This window comes from Piliocolobus tephrosceles, chromosome X (assembly GCF_002776525.5).
Source record: "Piliocolobus tephrosceles isolate RC106 chromosome X, ASM277652v3, whole genome shotgun sequence".
NCBI classification, from domain to species: domain Eukaryota; kingdom Metazoa; phylum Chordata; class Mammalia; order Primates; family Cercopithecidae; genus Piliocolobus; species Piliocolobus tephrosceles.
In genome coordinates, this window is record NC_045455.1 from 51,874 (window position 1) to 76,248 (window position 24,375).

At 43.8% G+C, this 24,375-nt stretch overlaps 1 protein-coding gene and 1 pseudogene across 9 annotated transcripts; one reads left to right on the forward strand and one right to left on the reverse strand.

The window, feature by feature from the left end:
* Positions 1-4,634: 4,634 nt before the first annotated feature.
* Positions 4,635-20,221, reverse strand: CHAMP1 (chromosome alignment maintaining phosphoprotein 1). 8 transcript variants are annotated; one of them, XM_023217723.1, is made up of 3 exons: positions 19,913-20,221; positions 12,060-12,181; positions 4,635-8,159 (listed from the first exon to the last, which is right to left on the reverse strand). In XM_023217723.1, exon 3 carries the CDS (start codon positions 8,102-8,104, stop codon positions 5,663-5,665), a length of 2,442 nt encoding a protein of 813 aa, XP_023073491.1. In that variant the 5' UTR covers positions 8,105-8,159; positions 12,060-12,181; positions 19,913-20,221; the 3' UTR covers positions 4,635-5,662. The 8 variants fall into 8 exon arrangements, with proteins under 8 accessions (XP_023073491.1, XP_023073497.1, XP_023073496.1 ...); XM_023217729.2 differs by having other exon boundaries at positions 4,635-8,112; positions 12,060-12,143; positions 19,913-20,097; XM_023217728.2 differs by having other exon boundaries at positions 4,635-8,156; positions 12,060-12,143; positions 19,913-20,097.
* LOC111546356 lies at positions 14,377-15,660 on the forward strand (annotated as a pseudogene). The gene is made up of 2 exons (XR_004228686.1): positions 14,377-15,005; positions 15,276-15,660. The product of XR_004228686.1 is annotated as a sperm-associated antigen 7-like (transcript).
* Positions 20,222-24,375: the final 4,154 nt, after the last annotated feature.

A 24,375-nucleotide genomic window follows, 5' to 3' on the forward strand; every position in this document is an offset into this window, starting at 1 on the left:
GGGTCTGGTGCCAGGAAAGGTGAGACTGAAAGGAAGATGCCATCTCAAGAATGACAGCTGGGCCAGGCGCGGCGGCTCACGCCTGTAATCCCAGCACTTTGGGAGGCCGAGGCAGGCGGATTATGAGGTCAGGAGATCGAAACCATCCTGACTAACACGGTGAAACCGTCTCTATTTTAAAAACACAAAAAATTTAGCTGGGTGTGGTGGCGGGCACCTGCAGTCCCAGCTGCTCAGGAGCTGAGGCAGGAGAAAGGCGTGAACCTGGGAGGCGGAGCTTGCAGTGAGCTGAGATTGCACCACTGCACTCCAGATTCCAGCCTGGGCGACAGAGCTACACTCCATCTCGGAGAAGAAGAAAAAAAAAGACAGCTGTAGGGATCAAAGGTTGGCACCTGCAAACACAGTGATGTTGGGGGCACCCTGTGCTCTAAGAATGGCTGTGTTCTGGGTGACCAGTCATCCCAAGCTGCTGGGACAGTCATAGGCAAGCCAGAGCAGACAGTCGCTCTGTTATTCATAGCCATCTACCAACAGAAATTTAACCACATCAGAATGCCCACCGGGTCCACTGTACCCAGTAGTATACTTGTATTTGTGAATATCAGAGTGCCTCAGCCCCACGCAAGTCAAATGGAGACCTTATTGCCTGTATCCAAGTCAGTAAAGTAGCAAATATAAGAGTGCTGAGAGTCCTTGAAATCCCACCCCACACAGCCTGTCTTTATGCAGTCGGCTATCTCCATGGAAGTGGGAGGCACTAACCCGTCTTGGCTGGAGAACAGATTAACGAATAATGAATAATGGGGTCACTTCAACTCCTTGATGTCTTCGGGTCGTTTATTACCTGGTTTCCTCACACGTCCTCCTCAGGGAAGTCACAGTCCTCTGGATGACCAGTGCCAACTGTGTTTACTGCTTAATTATTTTACCTGCATTTATTTATTTATTTATTTAGACAGAGTCTTGCTCTGTCGCCCAGGCTGGAGTGCAGTGGCACAATCTCGGCTCATTGCAACCTCCACCCCCCGGGTTCAAGCGAGTCTCCTGTCTCAGCCTCCCGAGTAGCTGGGACTACAGGTGCGCACCACCACACCCAGCTAGTTTTTGTATTTTCAGTAGAGACGGGGTTTCGCCATATTGGCCAAGCTGGTCTTGAACTCCAGACCTCGTGATCTACCCGCCTTGGCCTCCCAGAGTGCTGGGATTACAGGCTTGAGCTACCGCGCCCAACCCTGCCTCTTATTACTTGTATCTAGTCTAGGCTTGTTACAGGCCTGTTCAAAGTGGGTGATTTGCAACAGCCTGAGCGTGGCTTTCCTGATGAAAGAAATAATTTTCTAATGCTAATAGAGCATGCAAACAGCTGGAGCTACAGAAAACCCTTGGCACTAGGGCCAGGAGTGCTAAGAGCATGGGAAGAGAACTTTGGGTGGAGAGATAGAGCTTATTTTCACTAATCCGGTAATTTCACCTAGGGGCATGGTAGCTTTTAGGGCCTTTCACGGAGTGTAATGAAGAGCTATCTCATTTCTGGATGTTTATCCACAGAAAAATGAAATCGGGATCCCAAAGAAATAGCTGCATTCCCATGTTCATTGCAGCATTACTCAAAATAACCAAAGCATGGAATCTACCCGTGTCCATCAATGAATGAATGATAAAGAAAATGTAGTGTGTGTGTGTATATATAAGAAGATAATATATATACAGATACAGTAGGTGGTTACGAGTATGGGTTCTGGATTGGTAGTTTAATTGCGTGGCCCTGGATAAGGCATTGTTTTCCCAGTAAACCCCAGATGCCAGAGCATCAAGAAAACAGAAAATAAGAAAGTATAATTAATGCATTCTGTGTGCACACATGGAGTCTTCCTTTGCTTCCCCAAAGGAAGAGTCCACAGGAGCCTGGCACTCCTGGACCTGAGGAAACCCTAAAACTGTTAGTATCTGCAGATCCTCTCCAAAGAGTTCACCAATTTCCTGTTTAAGACTGCAAGCCTGACCCTAGCATTCTGGGAGCCAAGAGAGTCTGCAGATCTCCCTGCTCAGTAAATTGTATGTATACATATACACACACACAATGAAATACTATTCAGTCTGAAAAGAAGAAAATCCTGTCACGTATGGCAACATGAATTTGGAGGACATTAAGTAAAACAAACCAGACGCAGAAAGATAAATACTGCATAATCTCACTTGTATGTGGAATCTAGAAAAGTCAGACTCATAAAAACAGAGTAAGGAGATCGAGACCACGGTGAAACCCCGTCTCTACTAAAAATACAAAAAAATTAGCCGGGCGTGGTGGCGGGCGCCTGTAGTCCCAGCTACTCAGGAGGCTGAGACAGGAGAATGGTGTGAACCCGGGAGGCGGAGCTTGCAGTGAGCCGAGATTGCGCCACTGCACTCCAGCCTGGGCCACAGAGACAGACTCCGTCTCAAAAAATAAAAAAATAAAAAAACAGAGTAGAATGCTGGTTACCATTCTACACCATATCTATATCTATATATCTCCTATTGGTTCTGACTCTCTGGAGAACCCTAAAACACATGGCAACTTGAAAATATAAACTGGTTCACAAATTATTTAAACAAACTAGTGAATGGTATATATTGAATCGGAAGGGGACTAACAAGGTTAGAATAATAATTGCTACCAAGGATAGGGTGCCTCCTTTGTGCTTTTAAATATGTCTCCATCCTCCAATTTGGGAAGCCAAGGTGGGTGGATCACCTGAGGTCAGGAGTTCGAGACCAGCCTGGCCAACATGGTAAAACCCCGTCTCTACTGAAAATACAAAAATTTAGCTGAGCGTGGTGCTGGGCACCTGTAATCCCAGCTACTTGGGAGGCTGAGGCAGGAGAATCACTTGAACCCGGGAGGCGGTTTGCGGTGAGCTGAGATCACACCACTGCACTCCAGCCTGGGCAACAAGAAAAAAACTCAGTCTCCAAAAAAAAAAAAAAAAAAGAAAAAGAAAAAGAGTGGAAGCCACACTGAGGTAAACCAAGAACACAGGGGTTTAGCCAAATACACCTCAGGCCAAAACTACACATGCATCACTACCACTTACCGGGAAGTCAGCCCTTATCCTGTGGCACTATTATAAAAAACCCCACTTCAGATGGCAACTCATGTGACTTACTTGGTGCCACCTGGAGCAAAGGTCTAGGATGAACTGCCAGGTTTGCACCAGACAGGGTGAAGTCTTAGGAAAGAATCTGTCTAACAGGGTTGGTCTCAGGGTGCAGGAGCCAGTGGAGTTTCTAGGTAATGCAGACCCTTTTAGTTTCTCAAAAACAATTTCAGTCAGTCAGTACGGACAAGAAAAGGACTACTAGTATAAGCAAGAAATCTTACATGTCCTACTTGTTGGCATCACTGCCTACAAGGGAACTCATCTGGAAGCTCGTTCTCAAGGTGCCATGTAAATTGATAGCAGCAGCTACTCAGTGCTGTGTTCACCAAAGTTAACAGATTTGAGGCTTCTAAGACCTTACTTGGTATTATCTAAATGTATTAGTCTGTTCTCACACTGCTACAAAGAACTACCTCAGACCGGGTAATTTATAAAGAAAAGAGGTTTAATTAGCTAATGGTTCCACACGCTGTGGAGGAAACATGGCTGCAGCAGGAGGCGGGGAGACTCAGGAAACTTACAATCACGGCAGAAGGCGAAGGGGAAGCTAGCATATCCAACAGGGCTGGAGCAGGAGGAAGAGAGCGAAGGGGAAGGTGCCAAACACTTTTAAATAACTCACACACTATCACGAGAACACCAAGAGGAAGTCCGTCCCCATGATCCAATCATTTATCACCAGGCTGGCCCCTCCTCCAACACTGGGGATTACAATTCAGCATGAGATTTGGGTGGGGGTCGGGTGTGGTGGCGCACAGCTGTAACCCCAGCACTTTGGGAAGCTGAGGCAGGTGGATCACTTGAGCCCAGGAGCTCGAGACCAGCCTGGCCAACATGGCAAAACCGCATCTCTATTAAACTACAAAAATTAGTCAGACATGGTGGCACGCACCTGTAGTCCCAGCTACTCAGGAGGCTGAGGCAGGAGACTCCCTTGAACCTGAGAGGCGGAGGTTGCAGTGAGCTAAAATCACACCACTGCAGGGCAACCTGGGTGACAGAGCAAGGATCGGTCTCTCAAAAAAAAATGAGAGAGAGATTTGACTCAGAGCCAAACCACAACACTAAATATTGTTAAGATATCCCAACGGGCATATTAATAGGGAAGCCAGCCGGTGGGGAACTAGGATAAAACTGTTCATTGTTAAAAAAATGTCTGGGAATAGCTAAATTAAACCCAGTACAGCATCTCAATCCTGGCTACACATCAGAATCCTTTGAGATTAAATGCCTCACACTGTTTAGAGGCAGGCAGGATAGGCAACCACTGGGATTAAAAAACCTTTCATATGAAAGGATGAGATTTTTCACATGGAGTCCTCCCTATACAAGCATTCCCCTAACTTACCTGACCACAGAACTTGGGAGAAAACACAGCTAAGAAAATGCTGCTCCAGATAAGAAAACTCCTATGCTGAAAACATGGAAATAATGGAATTGTATATCATACAATGCGAATTACACAAAAGAAAACACACATGAAAATGCTGCTGACACGAAAGCCTTTCTTTTTTAATTTGCTTGATACACATTTGACAAAATACTTTAGAATAAAATAATCCATAAACAGGTACAAGGTATTTACAGTAACAGAACTGAAAAACATAAAATCGATATATTTAACAGAAATGTCTATAAAATTTTCTACTGTGAATCTGGAAGACTTTCAGTTCCTACTTATTAACCTGGTCTTAAGCCCCAACAGGCGACATGTAAGGCCCAGGAGTAGGACATACAAACTCTAACACATTTGGCAATTAAGAATCATCTATTAGTGTGAGCTGGCGGGTGGGGGATGGGGATGGGGATGGGGAGGGAAGAACCAGATCTTAGGGTAAGATACACAATGGAAGACTCCACTGAAAACAACTATGGACAAAAAAGATCTAAAATCACACTTATCGTTCACTTGTCTCCTGTGGGAGAAGGCTGCAAACTATTTTAATTTTTCTCATTAGCAGAAAATCAGCAACCCTGAGACTCCAACATTTCATGACATAAAAGCTAATAATAAACAACTAGAAGCTGATTAAGATTTATAAACTAATTTTACATCAGATAGAAAATAACTCTTATGATTTAAAAATACATATAAGGAAACAAAATTTCTCAAATTTATTTTTCATGCCTAATTCTTAAACATTTCAACGAATATTTTCTATTGTCTGAAATTAGTTCCACACACAGATATACTTTAACTGAATGCTTTGAGTACAACTTGCTCTTGATTATTAAATGGAATGCCTACTTCCTTGTTTTATTATTCATACATATTTAAAAGAAATGAGAAGTTTAATCCATCTGGACTATATAGAAATTTATTGACTTACAAGACAGCCACATAGACAGAGACCAGAAAAAAAAAAAATCAAATGCTCATTCTTAGTAACACAACTGAGACAGTGAAACACGGTACACCACACGCCATCTACTGATCCAACTAGGCTATCTGATAAGCTATACTTACAAAGAATGGTTTCAGCGAACACCTTTGTAGAACAAATATTCATACTGAGCTATCAAATTTGCTGCTCCTCCAGTGGCGGTTCAAGAGCTTCCATTAGCTTTTTATTTGCCTCTTCATTATGCCGGCTTTGACAATGAGTTAAATGTTTCTTAAAACCTCGTGGGAAATTGGATTCAAAATTACAACGTGGACATTTAAGTAAACTTTGCCCATGGGCTGCTACATGATTTTTCAGGAGAGATTCCAAAAGAAAAGCCTTTCCACAAATTGTGCATTTGTAAGGGCTATGAACATTATGCTTATTCACCAAATGATGCAAAACAGCACCTTTTTTCATAGCACGACAGCAACAAATTTTGCAATAATACTTTCCTTTTCCACGCTTCATATATTTTGCAATCTCCTCTTCAGAGATAAAAGCTTCTTTTTCTTCAGTAAACTGTAGCACATTTCTAGACTGCTCTGGACTAGTCATGTCCATTTTGTTCTCTTTGCTAAAATCAATGGATTCCACATCAACCTGCTCTTGATCACTGCTTGATTCCTGGCCCTTAACATCCACCGCATCCAAATCTGTTTTTATGTACTCACTACTACTAAGCTCAGCATCTGAGCTCTCTTGGTTGTCTTTCTTGAGCTTCTTTGAGGAAGGAAATAAAGTATCTTCCAAAAGTTTCTTAGGTGAAGCTAGAAGTTCTTCCTGAACCAAAATATCACATTTTTGATCGTCTATGGCATCTATTTGTAGTTCATCACCAAGCTCAACAGCCTTCTGTGATTCTGAGAATAGAGCAGATTTGGGGAGTTCAGGGAAAAGGGCATGCTTCCGGGGCTCTGGAAAGAGGGCACGTTTGCGTGGTTCTGGAGAAGCAGGAGGGGCTGTTTTGGCAGGCTCGGGAAACAGGGCAGGTTTTCTAGGCTCAGTGTCGACAGACAGAACAGGCTTCCAGATATCTGAGGCTGCTTTGGGGGACTCAGACGGCCCAGAAGAACCTGGTTTTCGGGTCTCAGGGAAGACAGGTTTCTGAGGCTCAATAAAAAAGGAAGACTTCCAGAGATCAGGAGAACCGCCACGGGAACTCTTCTGGGACTCAGGGAAATCAAGTGAAGCAGGAGAAGTTTTCCGCTGATCAGGAGAAAGCTTCCAAAGGTCTGGTGACCCTGAGGGTTTTCTGAGCTCTGGAGATCCTGCTGGACTGCGGATCTCTGGGGATAGTGGTGGGCCGGGTTTGCGAAGCTCTGGAGACACTGGGGGCACTGCCTTCCAATGTTCAGGAGACAACGTGGGGGCTGTCTTTCGGAGTTCTGGTGGGCCAGACTTCCACGACTCAGGAGACGCAGGGGGGGACTTCCAGGAGCTGGGTGAGACCGATGAAGATTTCCAGGATGCAGAAGACACAGATGGAGTTGGTTTCCAAGGTCCAGGAGATATAGAAGGAATTGGTTTCCAAGGTCCAGGAGACACAGATGGAGCAGGTTTAGCTGGCTTCCAAGGTCCTGATGACGCTGAAGGACTGGATTTCCAAGGCCTAGGGGACCCAGGTGGCCCTGGCTTCCAAGAGCCTGGTGACACAGCAGGGGCTGGTCTCCTAGGCTCTGGGGAGACAGCAGGGAATGGCTTCCAAGGTTCAGGAGACCCTGAAGGGGATGGCTTCCTTGGCTCAGGGGAGGTAGTCCGGGCTGATTTCCGAGATTCTGGAGATGCAGCTGGGGATGGTCCCCAAGGTTCTGGGGAAGCAGCTAGAACTGGTGACTCTGGAGATGAGCCTGAAGGTGGGCCCAGTGTTTCTGGGAAATGAGAGTGCTTCTGGGGTTTGGGATTAGGAAGAGTAGCCTTTACGGGCTCAGGAGATACAGGGGCAAGTTTCTGTGGTTCTGGAGAAGGAACAGGGGCAGGTTTCTGAGATTCACAAACAGGGACTGGTTTTGGAGGTTCAGGAGAAGAAACAGAGGCAGGTTTTGAAGGTTCAGGAGAAGGAAGAGAAGGTGTCTGAAGCTCAGGAGAAACAACAGAGCCAGGTTTCTGAGGCTCCAGGGGAGTAAGAGGAGTAGGTTTTGGTGATTCTGGAGACAAAACTGAACCAAGTTTCTGTGTTTCCATTGAAAGGGCAGGTATGGGTTTGGGTTCTGCAGAATTGCAGGGTATTTTCTGGTGTTCAGGAAGAGGAGGGCTTTTCATAGGATCTGTTTCTTTGTTCAACTGAGTTTTTGGTTTATCATTCCATTTGTCTGGGGATGCATGTTTGGATGTGATGTGATAATATACGTTAGAGTACATCTTGCTGGTGAAGAAGCATTTATGGCAGTGAAATAGCTTTGCACTTTTCTGGTAAAATATCATTTTGCCTAGCCCACCAGCATCCATTTCATCACAAAATTCTGGATGGATAGTACCCATATGGATCTGTACATTTTCATAGTCTGTGCCTCTGAAACTGCAATGGTCACACTCCAAACGTGCTGATGGTTTACGAAGTTCCTGGAATACTTCCATTCTTCTTTCTGTTACCAACACACACGGTTATATTCTTTAAAAACTTTCAATACTGCTGCAATAAAGTAGGAATAAATTATTTTCATGCACTGTAATTCTGAATAAAATACTGTCAGTCCATTCTATAACTGCATAATCTTAAGTCTAGAAGAATGCGTGCTTTATTTGGTAATATCTCTAGGGAGAATTTGAAGAAAAGGAGATAGAGAACAGTCCCAGGCACTCTGCTAGGAGTTTCACATATATCATCTCATTTAATCCTAATGATATGACTCAACCATTATTTACACTTACAGATGAAGAAACAGGTTCAGAGAAGTTACATGACTTTCTCTGGTCCAGGTTATAGGACTATCAGTGATCTGAGCCTGACTCTAGAATTAGCTGTTGCTGTGCTTTATACTTTGACTCTCAAACTCCAGTAAACAAGTCCTCAGTACACAAAGACGAGTGAATATCAAAATTAAACCTTGGCTATTTAAGGATGAACAAGAGACTAACCCTTTTGCAGAAAGCACTTAATAAATTAAATCTAGCTATAAAAAGATGACTTTAAAATATGATGCTGGCTTGATTTCATGTCAACATATTTTGCAATGTTTAATCTAACCCAATATAGTATTTTATTAATTCATTTAATAAATAAATAACTTTGTGTCCTATAATTTTCTAGGCACCTAGGTTTAAAGCAGAGCTTTGCTATATCGCGTTCATGAGTTGGGAAAATAAGGTGGAGAGTGATGTAGAGAGGCTGTTGGAAAAGACCTCTATGCATGGGACATTCCAGCAGAGATCCTGAATGATGTGAAGGTGCATACCAAGCAAAGGGCAAATCAGAGGACATCCCGGCAGCTGGAACACAGTTGCCGGAAAATATGAATTAAAAAAAATTGTAAACCAGTCTTCTTAAGTAGTAAAAGGAATAGAAGCTCACAGTTAATAACACATTCACATGGAACAGAACAGAGCCCTCAGAAATAATACCACACATCTACAGCCATCTGATCTGTGACAAACCTGAGAAAAACAAGAAATGGGGAAAGGATTCCCTATTTAATAAATGGTGCTGGGAAAATTAGCTAGCCATAAGTAGAAAGCTGAAACTGGATCCTTTCCTTACTCCTTATACGAAAACTAATTCAAGATGGATTACAGACTTAAATGTTAGACCTAAAACCATACAAACCCTAGAAGAAAACCTAGGTAATACCATTCAGGACATAGGCATGGGCAAGGACTTCATGTCTAAAGTGCCAAAAGCAATGGCAACAAAAGCCAAAATTGACAAATGGGATCTAATTAAACTAAAGAGCTTCTGCACAGCAAAAGAAACTACCATAAGAGTGAGCAGGCAACCTACAGAATGGGAGAAAATTTTTGCAATCTACTCATCTGACAAAGGGCTAACATCCAGAACCTACAAAGAACTCAAACAAATTTACAAGAAAAAAACAACCCCATCAAAAAGTGGGCAAAGGACATGAACAGACACTTCTCAAAAGAAGACATTCATACAGCCAACAGACACATGAAAAAATGCTCATCATCACTGGCCATCAGAGAAATGCAAATCCAAACCACAATGAGATACCATCTCACACCAGTTAGAATGGCAATCATTAAAAAGTCAGGAAACAACAGGTGCTGGAGAGGATGTGGAGAAATAGGAACACTTTTACACTGTTGGTGGGACTGTAAACTAGTTCAACCATTGTGGAACACAGTGTGGCGATTCCTCAAGGATCTAGAACTAGAAATACCATTTGACCCAGCCATCCCATTACTGGGTATATACCCAAAGGATTATAAATCATGCTGCTATAAAGACACATGCACACGTATATTTACTGCGGCACTATTCACAACGGCAAAGACTTGGAATCAACCCAAATGTCCATCAGTGACAGACTGGATTTAGAAAATGTGGCACATATACACCATGGAATACTATGCAGCCATAAAAAAGGATGAGTTCGTGTCCTTTGTAGGGACACGGATGCAGCTGGAAACCATCATTCTCAGCAAACTATCGCAAGAACAGAAAACTAAACACCACATGTTCTCACTCATAGGTGGGAATTGAACAATGAGATCACTTGGACACAGGAACGGGAACATCACACACCGGGGCCTACTGTGGGGAGGCGAGAGGGGAGAAGGGGGAGGGATAGCATTAGGAGATACACCTAATGTAAATGACGAGTTAATGGGTGCAGCACACCAACATGGCACATGTACATACATGTAACAAACCTGCACGTTGTGCACATGTACCCTAGAACTTAAAATATTAAAAAAAAAAAAAAAACCACATTCACACAGTACAAGATACGGAGTGTCAGTCCGCAGGGGTAGCCAGTGTACTCATGTGTCCTGGAAGAAATGTCCTAGGCATATATTGATTAACACCCATGTTACATAAATGGGATATTAAACATATTATCTGGCAACTTACTCTCATTTAGAATTTATCTCTAAGACATTTTTACATATGGAGTAAGCACTGACTTTCCTTGTACTTATCGTTGCATGTGAGGCTATTTCTGCAAGGAAAATTCCTAGAAATGGATTACTTAGCCATTTGTGTTTAAAATTGATACATTTTACCAAACTTTCAAAAACTTATATTACTGCATAACAACAGTGTATATATGAGAGACAATTTCCTATAAATTCCTAATCCTTGCTACAACCTAGGTGAAAGCCAGTATTTCACTACTGTGTTAATGTGCTTCTCTTCATGAGAAAGACTGAACACTTTCCCTTATTGATGGTAATGATATTTACTGCTTCTCAAAGAATGGTACAGATTAGAAACTCAGGCTCTCCCTTTATTAATTACAAAACCATTAATTTAAAAAAATGTATAGGCTGGGGGCAGTGGCTCACGCCTGTAATCTCAGCACTTGGGAGGCTGGGTGGGTGGATCACAAGGTCGGGAGATCAAGACCATCGTGGCCAACATGGTGAAACCCCGTCTCTACTAAAAATACAAACATTAGCCAGGCATGGTGGTGTGTGCCTGTAGTCCCAGGTACTTGGGAGGCTGAAGCAGGAGAATCGCTTGAACCAGGGAGTTGGAGGTTGCAGTGAACTGAGATTATGCCACTGCACTCTAGCCTGGTGATGGAGCGAGACTGCGTCTCAAAAAAAAAAAAAAGTATAATATTTCTAACTTTGATAACTTGTTTTTAAAGATGTTATCACTGACAATACTGTTTCCTAACACTTTTATCCATGGTATATCATTTGCCTTCTTTATTTTTTGGTCTAAAGCTAAAAAGGTGACAGGTATTTGAGGAAATAAATACTTTTCTTCGGAAACTATTTACTCTTTCTGCGTTGCCCAGCGGTTATTCTGTATTTTAGAATATTGTTTTTAGGACTAGGACTGTAAAAAAAGAAAAATAAGTAATTCAGTACTGAAGAAAAATCTCTAAAAATGATCTTTAACTTACAAACGTAATTGAATACATGTAGAAATAATGGGTTAACCATCCGTCTCAGAGCCCATTGTTAAATAAAACTAGAAGACTTTCAGGGAAACCGGAGGGTAAGTCTCAATAACCCCATGCAGCTATAACTGGCAATAATGAACAGCCAAGCTAACATTACAGAGCACTATATTACATATTGTAATTACAACAGAGACTAAGAGCTCAGGTGTGCTGGGTTTGAGTCAGACTCACCTACCATTCCCCATCCCTCCCAGCCAGCCCACTCCTTCCCGCTGCCTACCATCAGCTCTTCAGGCCAATCTCATACTTAAATCTAAAGAGAATGCTACAGAATTCACTTCTCATATCCCAAATTATGTATATCTAGCGCACATCACACGTTATATCCATAAGGTCGTGTATACTTTTAAAGATTTTCCTCAAGAACTCCAAGTATTTTTTTTTTATTTTCTCCTCATAAAATATTCTCCCAAGCATGCTTTCCCTACTAGACTTACCTGCTGTATTACTAGACACCTTAAAATTGGTCTTCAAAAGGCAGGCATTCTACATGGCTTTTTGACTAAACCACAGGAAACAGCCTATAGTATAAGAAGAAGAACAAGACAAGAAGTTGAACCTGGAAAAAAAAACAAAAGTGATCAAAACTGTATCTGTGATCGTGTGTGTCCCCTGTAATGGAATTCTGTGTATTTCTCTCACCATCCTGCCCTAACAGTGAGAGGAGTCCAATCCACTAAGCCTGAAAACTTACTTTTCTTTTTTTGAGACAGAGTCTCGCTCTGTCCAGCCCAGGCTGGAGTGCAGTGGCACGATCTCGGCTCACTGCAAGCTCCGCCTCCCGGGTTCACGCCATTCTCCTGCCTCAGCCTCCTGAGCAGATGGGACTACAGGTGCCCGCCACCACACCCAGCAAATTTTTTTGGATCTTTATTAGAGATGAGGTTTCACTGTGTTAGCCAAGCCAGGATGGTCTCAATCTCCTGACCTCGTGATCCACCTGCCTCGGCCTCCCAAAGCGCTGAGATTACAGGCGTGAGCCACTGTACAGGCCTGAACACTCACTTTTATGAAATGACACCAAAGACTACAGTAGATACCACTCCTGACACCATCCTTGTCTACTTTCTCTTTAATAATCCACTATGGAATTATGCCCGTGTGTAATCATATCCTTCTCAAACCCACAACCTAACTTCACTTCTCTGATAAGCACTCAGAAGACTGCTGGTGGGACTACTGATGCTAACAATGGCTGACTTTTGTCAGTTATCGGTATTACACAGCAGAGTGACAAATTTACAGGCAGTGGAGGAAGGGACACCACAACAAACAGGACCAAGAGGTACAAAAAGAAAGGACTCTGGGAGGAGGATGGCGGTGTCCTGACGCCAAGGAAGAACACATGGACCTGCTTCAGTGATTGCCCTGCCCTCTTCTCTTCTTGCATGCATTTCAAAGATAAAGCATCATGGTGTAGATGAGTCTGCTGACAAGAACAGAATGTGATAAACTGGCTGTGCACAAGCTACACAACAGCGCACACTGTGCTTCTCATTAGCTCCAGCACATTCATCTACCCCTTCTCTATCCCCCACCCCGTCACTGCTTTAATTCTGACATCTGAACTTCCTGCCACTAGTCTCCCTTTCTTCCAGCTAGCAAACCTGTCTTCCAAACAGAAGCCTAATGTGACCTGCCTGTTCACATTTCCTACAAGTCAACTAAGACACCTACACTACACGATTTGAATATGGTATATAAAGCTCTTCACAGTCTGGCCCATGACCAGACTGTGTTCTCAAAATACTGGCCCACATGTAATTCCCTGACTATTCCAGCATCTGGGACTTTGTATAAACTATTTCCTCTCCTTTACACTCCCTGTCTTGCCTGGCCATCAGGCAAATTCCTTCACCCTTCAGGCAGGACGGCTTTTTAACTCAGCTGTCTCCCTGTAAACACAGAGGATTGGTTCCAGGACCGCTCCCATATGCCAAAATCCACACATACTCAGGTCCTACAGTCAGCCTTGTGGAATTCCCATCCATGAAAAATCCGCCCTCCACATAAATGTCTCACATTCTGTAAATGCTGTCTTTTTTTACTGGCATTTGGTTGAAGTTCAAACCTCTGTTATTCATGCATCAACCGCACTGGCCAATTTTCCACTCCCTCCCAATCTTCCTAGAAGCCCCAGCTGTATACGTCACCCTCTGGCACTACAGCCTGATACCAACACCAGGTTGCCAGCTCCTGGAGAAGAGGGACTATCCATTTATTCACCTCTGGAACCGCTGCACATCCCTGGCACACAGCATGTGCTCTGTTCAATCCTAATGTTCTCTCAATCTTTGACTCATAGGATTTTAAAACTAGAGGAAAACATAAGCTACCATCTAGTCTCAAAGTCATAGGGTTTGAGGATAGGAGAAGACCTCAGGGACCACCTACTTTAAAACTTCAATTAATAGTTAAGGAAACTCAAGCTTGACATTAAACAGCTTGCCCAAGTCAGACAAATGATCAGTATCTGATCAGAGAATCAAGCTCTGTCCAGGTTTTTTCTACATATACACAAACTAATACAGTGGAATTCAGTAGCTCTTTTAAAGCCTGTACAACAGGCCAAAATAAACAAGATGAAACACACACTTAGAATCCACATATCAAGTGCATAAATACAGGACTATAGAGAATTATATACCATATTCTGCATGGGCAGAGTACACCATACCAGTGGATCACTGTCCCCAGCTCTGGGCAGAAGGACACTTTAAGAGAGTCTCTAAGAAACTAGAGAACATTGACTCCCAAGATGGCGGACCTACTGGGCTCCATCCTGAGCTCCATGGAGAAGCCACCCAGCCTCGGTGACCAGGAGACTCGGCGCAAGGCCCGAGAACAGGCTGCCCGCCTGAAGAAACTACAAGAGCAAGAGAAACAACAGAAAGTGGAGTTTCGTAAAAGGATGGAGAAGGAGGTATCAGATTTCATTCAAGACAGTGGGCAGATCAAGAAAAAGTTTCAGCCAATGAACAAGATCGAGAGGAGCATACTACATGATGTAGTGGAAGTGGGTGGCCTGACATCCTTCTCCTTTGGGGAAGATGATGACTGTCGCTATGTCATGATCTTCAAAAAGGAGTTTGCACCCTCAGATGAAGAGCTAGACTCCTACCGTCGTGGAGAGGAATGGGATCCCCAGAAGGCTGAGGAGAAGCAGAAGCTGAAAGAGCTGGCTCAGAGGCAGGAGGAGGAGGCCGCCCAGCAGGGGCCCGTGGTGGTGAGCCCTGCTAGCGACTACAAGGACAAGTACAGCCACCTCATTGGCAAGGGAGCAGCGAAAGACGCAGCCCACATGCTGCAGGCCAATAAAACCTACGGCTGCGTGCCCGTGGCCAATAAGAGGGACACACGCTCCATTGAAGACGCTTTGGGAGGCCGAGACGGGCAGATCATGAGGTCAGGAGATCGAGACTATCCTGGCTAACACGGTGAAACCCCGTCTCTACTAAAAAATACAAAAAACTAGCTGGGCGAGGTGGCGGGCGCCTGTAGTCCCAGCTACTCGGGAGGCTGAGGCAGGAGAATGGCGTAAACCCGTGAGGCGGAGCTTGCAGTGAGCTGAGATCCGGCCACTGCACTCCACCCTGGGCGACAGAGGACAGAGCGAGACTCCGTCTCAAAAAAAAAAAAAAAAAAAAAAGAAGACGCTATGAATGAGATCAGAGCCAAGAAGCGTCTGCGGCAGAGTGGGGAAGAGTTGCCACCAACCTCCTAGGCGCCCCGCCCAGCTCCCTTTGACCCCTGGGGCAGGGCAGGGGGCAGGGAGGGACAAGGCTGCTGCTATTAGAACCCATCCTGGAGCCCCACCTCTGAACCGCTGAACCGCCTCCTACCAGCTGTCCCGCGGGCTGGGGGAAAACAGGCGTGTGATTTGTCACTGTTGGAGCGTGGATGTGTGCGTAGTGTGTGTGCGTGTGTGTGAGAGTGTGAATGCACAGTGGGTATTTAATCTGTATGATTCCCCGTTCTTGGAATTTTCTTCCCCATGGGGCTGGGGTACTTTACATTCAATAAATGCTGTTTCACCCAAAAAAAAAAAAAAAAAAAAGAAACTTGAGAACATTAAAAAAAAAGGCAACCAGGATGGCGGATGGCCCTTTAAAAAAAAGAAAAAGTCATTTATGAATACAGACATTTAACTTCAAAAGGGTAAGCATTATAGATAATATATGAGCTATCCTAGAAGTGATAATCAGAAGCTAGCAGGAAAACAATTGTGGCTCAACACAGTTTACAAACTACTCTATTATGAACTAGAATGAGTTCCTTTGTTAGGTAGGAGTACTCCATAATTAGAAGCTGACGATCAGGCCGGGTGTGGTGGTGCACACCTGTAATCCCAGCACTCTGGGAGGCTGAGGCAGGTGGATCCCTTGAGCTCAGGGGTTCAAGAACACCCTGGGCAACATGGCGAAACCCCGTCTCTACAAAACATACAAATATTAGCTGAGCGCAGCAGAATGCACCTGTAGTCCCAGCTACTTGGGAGGCTGAGGCAAGAGAAATCGCTTGAGCCTAAGACGCAGGGGTTGCAGTGAACCAAGACTGCACCATTACACTCCAGCCTAGATGACAGAGCGAGACCCTGTCTCAAAAAAGAAAACCAAAAAACCAACCAAAAAAAAAACACTGATGATCAGCATAGGACTAGAAGGATCTTCAGAGGACTTGAGTTCTACCTCTTTATTTCGTAACTGAAAAGACTGATGCTGAGGGAAAGAAGTGACCTGTCAAAGATCACAACACTGAGGTCAGAGGAAACAGCTGGTTTATTCTGGTTTTCTCAGTTCTGGTCTCTTTCCCACAGTAGCAGAACGATCTACAAAGGTGTTACAGAACTGAGTCCCAGAATTCAGCTTTTAGGCAAAGCCTAGAGAGCTGGGCATCCTTCCAGCTTTAAGGTTCTAGCAAAATGTCTTCCTAAATTTAAGAACTCCTAACCCTAACTAAAAATTAACTCAGAATTGTCCAGATTAACAAAAATTTCTTTTTGTCTTTGAGACAGATTACACCTCGTCTCTAAAAAACCCAAATTCTAATCATTGGTGCGCTGCCAGTCTGTCACCCAGTATTCTCCAATGCAATGTTATGCCATATGGTGTATCATACCTATTTCCCATTTCCCATTCCATTTCTTCTTTGAAGTCCAACACCACTGATCATCTTTTAAAACACATCTGATGCACAGTTTTTTTTTAATTAAAATTCAACATGTAGAACATGTTTAAAGCTAAATGGGTTCTATTAGTCTATACACACTAGCATTGTTCTTTATCTTAGTGGATTTTTTTTTTTTTTTTTTTTAATTTAAGAGACAGGGTCTCACTCTGTTGCCCAAGGTTTTGGTGCAGTGACACAATCACAACTCACTGCAGCCTCATACTCTTGGGCTCCAGAGAGCCTCCCGCCTCACCCTCCTAAGTAGCTGGACTACAGGTGCATGCCACCACATCTAATTTTTTTTTTTTTCTGTAGCGATGAGGTCTCACTATGTTGTCCAGGCTGCTCTTGAACTCCTGGCCTCAAGTGATCCTCTTGCCTTGGCCTCTCAGTGCTGGGATTGCAGGTGTGAGGCACCACGCCTGGCCTTTTAAGAAATTAATAAACCGGGCAGGTGCAGTGGCTCACACCTGTAATCCCAACACTTTGGGAGGCTAAGGTAGACGGATCATTTGAGGACAGGAGTTCATGACCAGCCTGGCCAACATGGTGAAACCCTGTCTGTACTAAAAACACAAAGATTAGCTGGGTGTGGTGGTACACACCTATAATCCCAGTTACTTGGGAGGCTGAGGCAGGAGAATCGCTTGAACCTGGGAGATGGAGGTTGCAGTGAGCCGAGATTGAGCCACTGCACTCCAGCTGGGCAACAGAGTAAGACTCCATACCCGCCCCCCACCCAAAAAAGAAAGAAATTAATAAACTAATTTTTTAAGTAGTTTTATGTTTAAAGAAAAACTGAAGGGTATGTACAAGAATTCCCACCTATCTTCTTGCCCCCAGTTTTCCCTATCATATACGCTGAGCATCCCTAATCTGAAAATCTGAAATCTGATTATGCTCCAACATCCAACACTTTTTGAGGGCCAAAAGAAGCATTTCAGATTTCAGATTAGGGATGTTCAACCAGTAAGTACAATGCAACTATTAAAAAAAAAAAAAAATTCAAAGCACTTCCTGTTCCAAGCATTTCGAATGAAGGATACTCAACCTGTATTAACATCTTCTTGCATCAGTGTAAGGCATCTGCTATAATGATAAGCTAATATTGATTTATTAAGTCTAAAGTTTACACAAGGAGTAATTATTTTTTATTTATTTTTTATTTTTTTGAGAGGGAGTCTGGTGCTGTTGCCACGCTGGAGTGCAGTGGCACAATCTCGGCTCACTGCAATCTCAACCTCCCAGGTTCAAGCGATTCTCCTGCCTCAGACTCCCCAGTAGCTGGTACTACAGGCGAGCGCCACCACGCCCGGCTAATTTTTGTATTTTTAGTAGAGACAGGGTTACACCATGTTAGCCACGATAGTCTCTATCTCTTGACCTCGTCATCTACCCACCTCGGCCTCCCAAAGTGTTGGGATTACAGGCGTGAGCCACAGCGCCCCACCAAGGAATCACTTTTCATGATGTGCAGTTCTACGGGTTCAGCAAATGCATAGCATCATGTATCCACCACTAGTAATTTCACTGCTTAACATCTCCCTGTGCTTCCGACAACCACTCATCTTTTTACTGTCTCCGTCATTTTGCTTTTTCATGTGTATTTTTTAAAGAGTGGTAAAATAGAACAAAAAACTTGCCATTTAGGCCAGGCGTGGTAGTTCATGCATGTAATTTCAGCACTTTGGGAGGCCGAGGCGGGTGGATCACCTGAGGTTGGGAGTTCGAGACCAGACTGACCAACACAGAGAAACCCCGTCTCTACTAAAAACACAGAATTAGCCAGGCATGGTGGCGGGTGCCTGTAATTTCAGCACTTTGGGAGGCTGAGGCAGAAGAATCCCTTGAACCCAGGAGGGGGAGGTTGCAGTGAGCCAAGGTCAGGCCATTGCACTCCAGCCTGGGCAACAAAAGCGAAACTCCGTCTCAAAAAATCAAAAAAGAAAACAACTTGCCATTTAATCATTTTTAAAAGCACAATTTGGTTAGTTTAGTACTAAAACGTTGTGCAAACATCACCACCATCCACTTCCAGAACTTCTTCACTACAAACAGAAACTCTGTACCCATGAAACAGTAACTCTCTCTCTCCACTTTCACTGCTGCTAATCGCAATTATGCCTGAGGGGGAATCACACAGTATGTCTTTTTTGTGTCCTATTTCACTCAACATAATGTGTTCAATGTGCTCGTTTATATTGTAGCGTGTATCAGAATTTCATTCCTTTCTAAAGATGAACTATGGTCCATTATATGCACATACCACAGACTGTCTTTCATTCACATGTTGATAGACATCTGGATTTTGAATAATGCTGCAGTGAACATTTATGAACAAATATGTGAGTCCCTGCTGTCATTTTTTGGGGGTATAAACCTAGAATTGAGGAACAACTACCAATTTCCATAGCTGCTGCACCACCCTACATTCCCACCAGCAATGCACCCGAGCTTCAATTTCTCCACATCCCCAACATTCATAATTTCCCATTTTTTGTTAATAGCCATCCCAACTGGTGTGAAGTGGTATCTCACTGTGGTTTTCATCTGCATTTTCTTAATGGCTAGTGATGTTGAGCATCACTGCACGTGCTTATTGGTCATTTGTCTATCTTCTCTGGAGAAATACGCTATTCAAATTCCTTGCCCATTCTTGAACTGGTTGCTTTTTGTTGGTCAGCTGCATCTTTTCTTGTATTCTAGACATTAACCCGTTATCAGGTTTATGATTTACAAAGGTCCTCTCCCATTTTGGAGGCTGTATAGCGGATTTTAAAACAGTAATAATGACAGAAAAGAAGACAGTCTAGAGCTAAAACGGGAAGAATGGCTTTCGTGTTGTGCTGCCCCCAACTTCCCAACGGTTTCAAACGCAATGTTTCCAGCCTTGGCCGCGACTGACACCGGGCCTCCCCGCTCCCTGCACAAAGACGCACTCCCGCCCCGGCCTCTGGGGGCGGGCCCTTCCCGCGGGCCGTGTGGGAGGCGAGGCAGCGCAGGCCCCCTTCACTCGGACCCGCGGCTTCCCGGGACCGGCCCCGCCAGGTCGGCGGCAGACACGGGGCTCAGAGATGCAGGCCCCAACCACGCCCCTCCCCCGCTCGCTCTCGCTCCTCACCGGTCCGGCCGCGGGCGGCGTCCAGTGGGCGAAGAACCGCGCGGAGGGCCCGGCTCGCGGTAGCGGGCGGCTCCGCCAGGCCCTGCAGCGCAGCGGCCTCCCGAATGGCGACTGGAAGCAAGAGCCGGGATCCGGGTGCGCGAGCGTGCGCGCTCCCGCGGGACGGGCGGGGGCTGACGGGAAGCAAGTTTGGCGCCGCGCGCTCTCCCGCGCGGGCCAATCAGATCGCGGATCGCGTGGCGCGGCTGTGCCAAAAGCGCGTGGGCAAAACTATCGGCTCGCGCGGGCCTTCGGAAGGGCTGCGCGCCCGCCCCGCCCCGGAAGTGCCGCACGTGCCCACTCCGCCTGCGCTTCCCGCGCGCGCCCGGGCGCTGGCTCCGGGAGGGTTCTGCCGCGTGTGGCTCGTGGCCTCCCGCCAGGCCCTTGGAACGGCCCCGGCCTGCCGCCGCCGTGCGGCTGTCTCTTCCTTTTCTTGCTTTTTTGATTCTTGTGTGAATGAATTTATTAGGAAAAGAAGAGCCGGACCTGCCCCATACATTCTCAGGGATATTACTGGCGTGATACCTGTGACAAAAGTACAAGACAAAGTTGTTGGATGACAGTAAATATTCCTTTTCTCATCACCCCGCCTCCACTGAAAGTCCCCATTCCCGGAGTGTTTTGTTTTCAGTTTTATGAATGTTACTACCAGAATTCTAATTAAAATGCACGCACCTCTAATGCTGATGCTATCAGTCTGTATGCTTTGAAAGACTGAAATCAGCTCACACTGCTCTCTACGTTTGCACCCTTAAGTTTTGCTTGTTGCGAATTTCTTTTGTGTGTGGTAAAAATAAACTATAGAATGGCCGGGCACGGTGGCTCACACTTGTAATCCCATCACTTTGAGAGGCCGAGGCGGGTGAATCATCTGAGGTCAGGAGTTCCAGACCAGCCTGTCCAACCTGGTGAAACCTCGTCTCTACTAAAAATACAGTATTAGCCAGGCGTGGGGGCGGCGCCTGTAACCCCAGCTACTCGGGAGGCTGAGGCAGGAGAATCCCATAGAACCTGGGAGACGGAGGTTACAGCGAGATCGCGCCACTGCACTCCAGCCTGGGCGACAGAGTGAGACTCTGTCTCAAAAAAATAATTAAATAAAAATAAAATCCGTAGAATTTACCGTCTTAACTATCTTTATGTGTACAGTTCAGTGGTAGTATATTCATACCACCACCATCCATGTCTGTAACTCTTTCATCTTGAAACACAAACTGTATGCATTACATGTTAACTCCCAGTTCCCCTCCACCTTCTACTTCCTGGCAGTCACCATCCTACTTTCTGTGTCTCTGAGTTTGACCACTCGTGAAAGTGGAATCATACATATTTGTCTTGTGACTGACTTATTTTACTTAGCAGAACATTCTCAAGGTTCATCCATGTTGTAGCACATTGTGGAATTTCCTTCCTTTTTAACACTGAATATTACCCCATTGTATGGATACGCCACATTTTGCTTATCCACTCACCTGTTGATGGACACTGCACTTGGCTTGCTTACCTATTCAAGATATTGTGAATAATGCTTTGACATTTTCAAAGAACCAATTTTTGCTTTCATTGATTTTCTCTATCGTTTTCTATTTTCTATTTCATTTATCTTGGCTTTAATCTTTATTATTTCCTTCCTTTTGCCAGCTTTGGATTTAGTTTTTCTTTTTATAGTTCATTAAGTTGTAAAGTTAGGTTGTTAATTTGAGATTTTCTTAGTTTTTCATGTATTTGTAGCTATAAACTCCCCCTTTAGCATTGCTTTTGCTGCATCACAAAAGTTGCTATACTGTGTTTACATTTTCAATCATCTCTTGGTATTTTCTAATTTTCCTTGTGATTTCTTTTTTTTGATCTATTGTTCTTTTTTCTGAGTGTCTTGTTTATATTTTCAAAAATTTTTGATTTTTCCCATCATACTTTTTTTTTTTTTGAGATGGAGTCTCACTCTGTCACCCAGGCTGGAGTGCAGTGATGTGATCTTGGCTCACTGCAACGTCCACTTCCCAGGTTCAAGCGACTCTCCCACCTCAGCCTCCCAAGTAGCTGAGACTACAGGCATGCACCACCACACCCAGCTAATTTTCGCATTTTTAGTAGACACGGGGTTTCACCATGTTGGCAAGGCTGGTCTCAAACTCCTGACCTGAAGTTATCTGCCCATCTCAGCCTCCAAAGTGCTGGGATTACAAGCGTGAGCCACCATATCCAGCCACATCATACTTTTGTTAAGCATTTCCAGCTTCCTCCATTGTGGTCTGAGATGACACATTGCATGATATTTATCTTTTTAAATCTACCAAGACTTAATTTGTGGTCTAACATATGATGTATTCTGGAAAATGTTCCATGTGCACTTGAAAATGTGTATGCTGCTATTGTTGGATAAGTGTTCTATGTCTTTCAGATCTAGTTGGTTTATTGTCTTAAGTCCTCGCCTCTAATTTCTTACTTATCTCTCTCTACTTGTTCTGATAACTGAGAGGGTGATACTGACATTTATTATTGTAAAACTGTCTTTCACCTTTCAATTCTGTCATTTTATGCTTCATATAGTTTTGAGGTCTGCCATTAGGTACGTAAATGTTTATAATCATTATACATTCTTGCCACATTGAAACTTATTAATATGTAACTTTGTCTTTTTTTTTTTTTTTTAGACAGAGTCCCGCTCTGTCACCCAGGCTGGAGTGCAGTGGCGTCATCTTCACTCACTGCAACCTCTGCCTCCCAGTTCAAGTGATTCTCCTGCCTCAGCCTCCTGAGTAGCTGGGACTACAGGCACCTGCCACCACGCCTGGCTAATTTTTGTATTTTTAATAGAAATGGGGTTTCACCATGTTGGCCAGGCTGGTCTCAAACTCCTGACCTTGTGATCTGCCCGCCTCTGCCTCCCAAAGTGCTGGGATTACAGGTGTGAGCCACCGCGCCCACGCCCTGTTCTTTGTCTCTTATAACCTTTTTTAAAATCTATTTTGTCTGATACTAGTATAGCCACCCCTGCTCTCTTCTGGTTACTATTTGTGTGAAATATCTTTTCCCATCCTTTCACTTTCAATCTATTTGTCTTTGGATCTAAAGTGAATCTTTTGAAGACAGCATATAGTTAAATCATTTTTTACCCATTCTGCCAATCTCTATATTTTAGTTAGAATATTTAACCTGCTTACATTTAATTACTATAAGGAGGGACTTCTGTCATTTTGCTATTTGTTTTCTATATGCCTGCCTAACAACTCTTATGTCCCTTATTTCTTGCAAAAAAAAAATATTTATATATTTAGTTGATTTTTTGTTGTGAAATGTTGAAATTTCTTTATGGTGTCCTTTTAAAATATATTCTATAGCTATTTTCTTTGTGGGTACCATGGAGATTACATTTGATACCCTAAAGTTATAACACTATAACTTGGGTTTATGCAAGCTTAACTTCAATAACATACAAAAACTGTGCTCATTTAATAGCTCGTCTCCTACCCCTTTCAGTTGTTGATTTAAAAAAATTATATCTTTATACACTGTGTGCCCTAAAACAAACTAATAATTCTTGTAAATGCATTAGCCTCTTAAATTATGTAGAAAACAAAATGTGGAGTTATAAACCAAGGTTACAATAATACTAGCTTTTATAATTGCCCATGTATTTACCGTTATTGAGATCTTTATTCATTTGGCTTCAAGCTACTGCCTAGTATTCATTTTACCCTGCAGGACTCCCCTGAACATTTCTTGCAGGAGAGGTCTAGTGGTAATGAACTCCCTCAACTTTTGTTTATCTGGCAAAGTCTTAATTTCTTCCTTTTTTTTTTTTTTTTTTTTTTTTGGATTTTTTTAGTAGAGACGGGGTTTCACCATGTTAGCCAGGATGGTCTCGATCTCCTGACCTTGTGATTCATCCACCTTGGCCTCCCAAAGTGCTGAGATTACAGGCGTGAGCCACCACGCCTGGCCATCTTCCCCATTTTTTAATGAAAGTTTTGCTGGATATAGGATTCTTGGTTGACAGTTTTTTTCTCTTTTAGCACTTTGACTATATTGGCCCACTGCCTTTTGGCTTGTACAGTTGCTAATGAGAAATCCAAAGATAAGCTTGTTGAGGATTGCTTATATGTCAATCACTTCTCTTTTGCTGCTTTCAAGATTCTATCTCTGGCTTTTGAGAGTCTGAGTACAATGTCTTGGTGTGGATCTTCGTAACCTCATCTTATTTGACGTTCTTGGAGCTTCTTGGATGCTCACATTCATGTCTTCATCAAATTAGAGAACTTTTCAACTATTATTTTTTCAAATATTCTCTCTACCCCTTTTTCTCTCTGTTCTCCTCTGGCACTCCCACAATGCCTATGTTGGTCCACCTGATGATGTTCCGCAGGTCCTTTAAGCTCTTAGGACTAAACTCTGATCTTTTTCTTCTCTTACCCTCTCTTCCT

Bases quoted from the DNA above. Each gene is read 5' to 3' on its own strand.
- CHAMP1 (XM_023217723.1), bottom strand. From the start codon at position 8,104: ATGGAAGTATTCCAGGAACTTCGTAAACCATCAGCACGTTTGGAGTGT.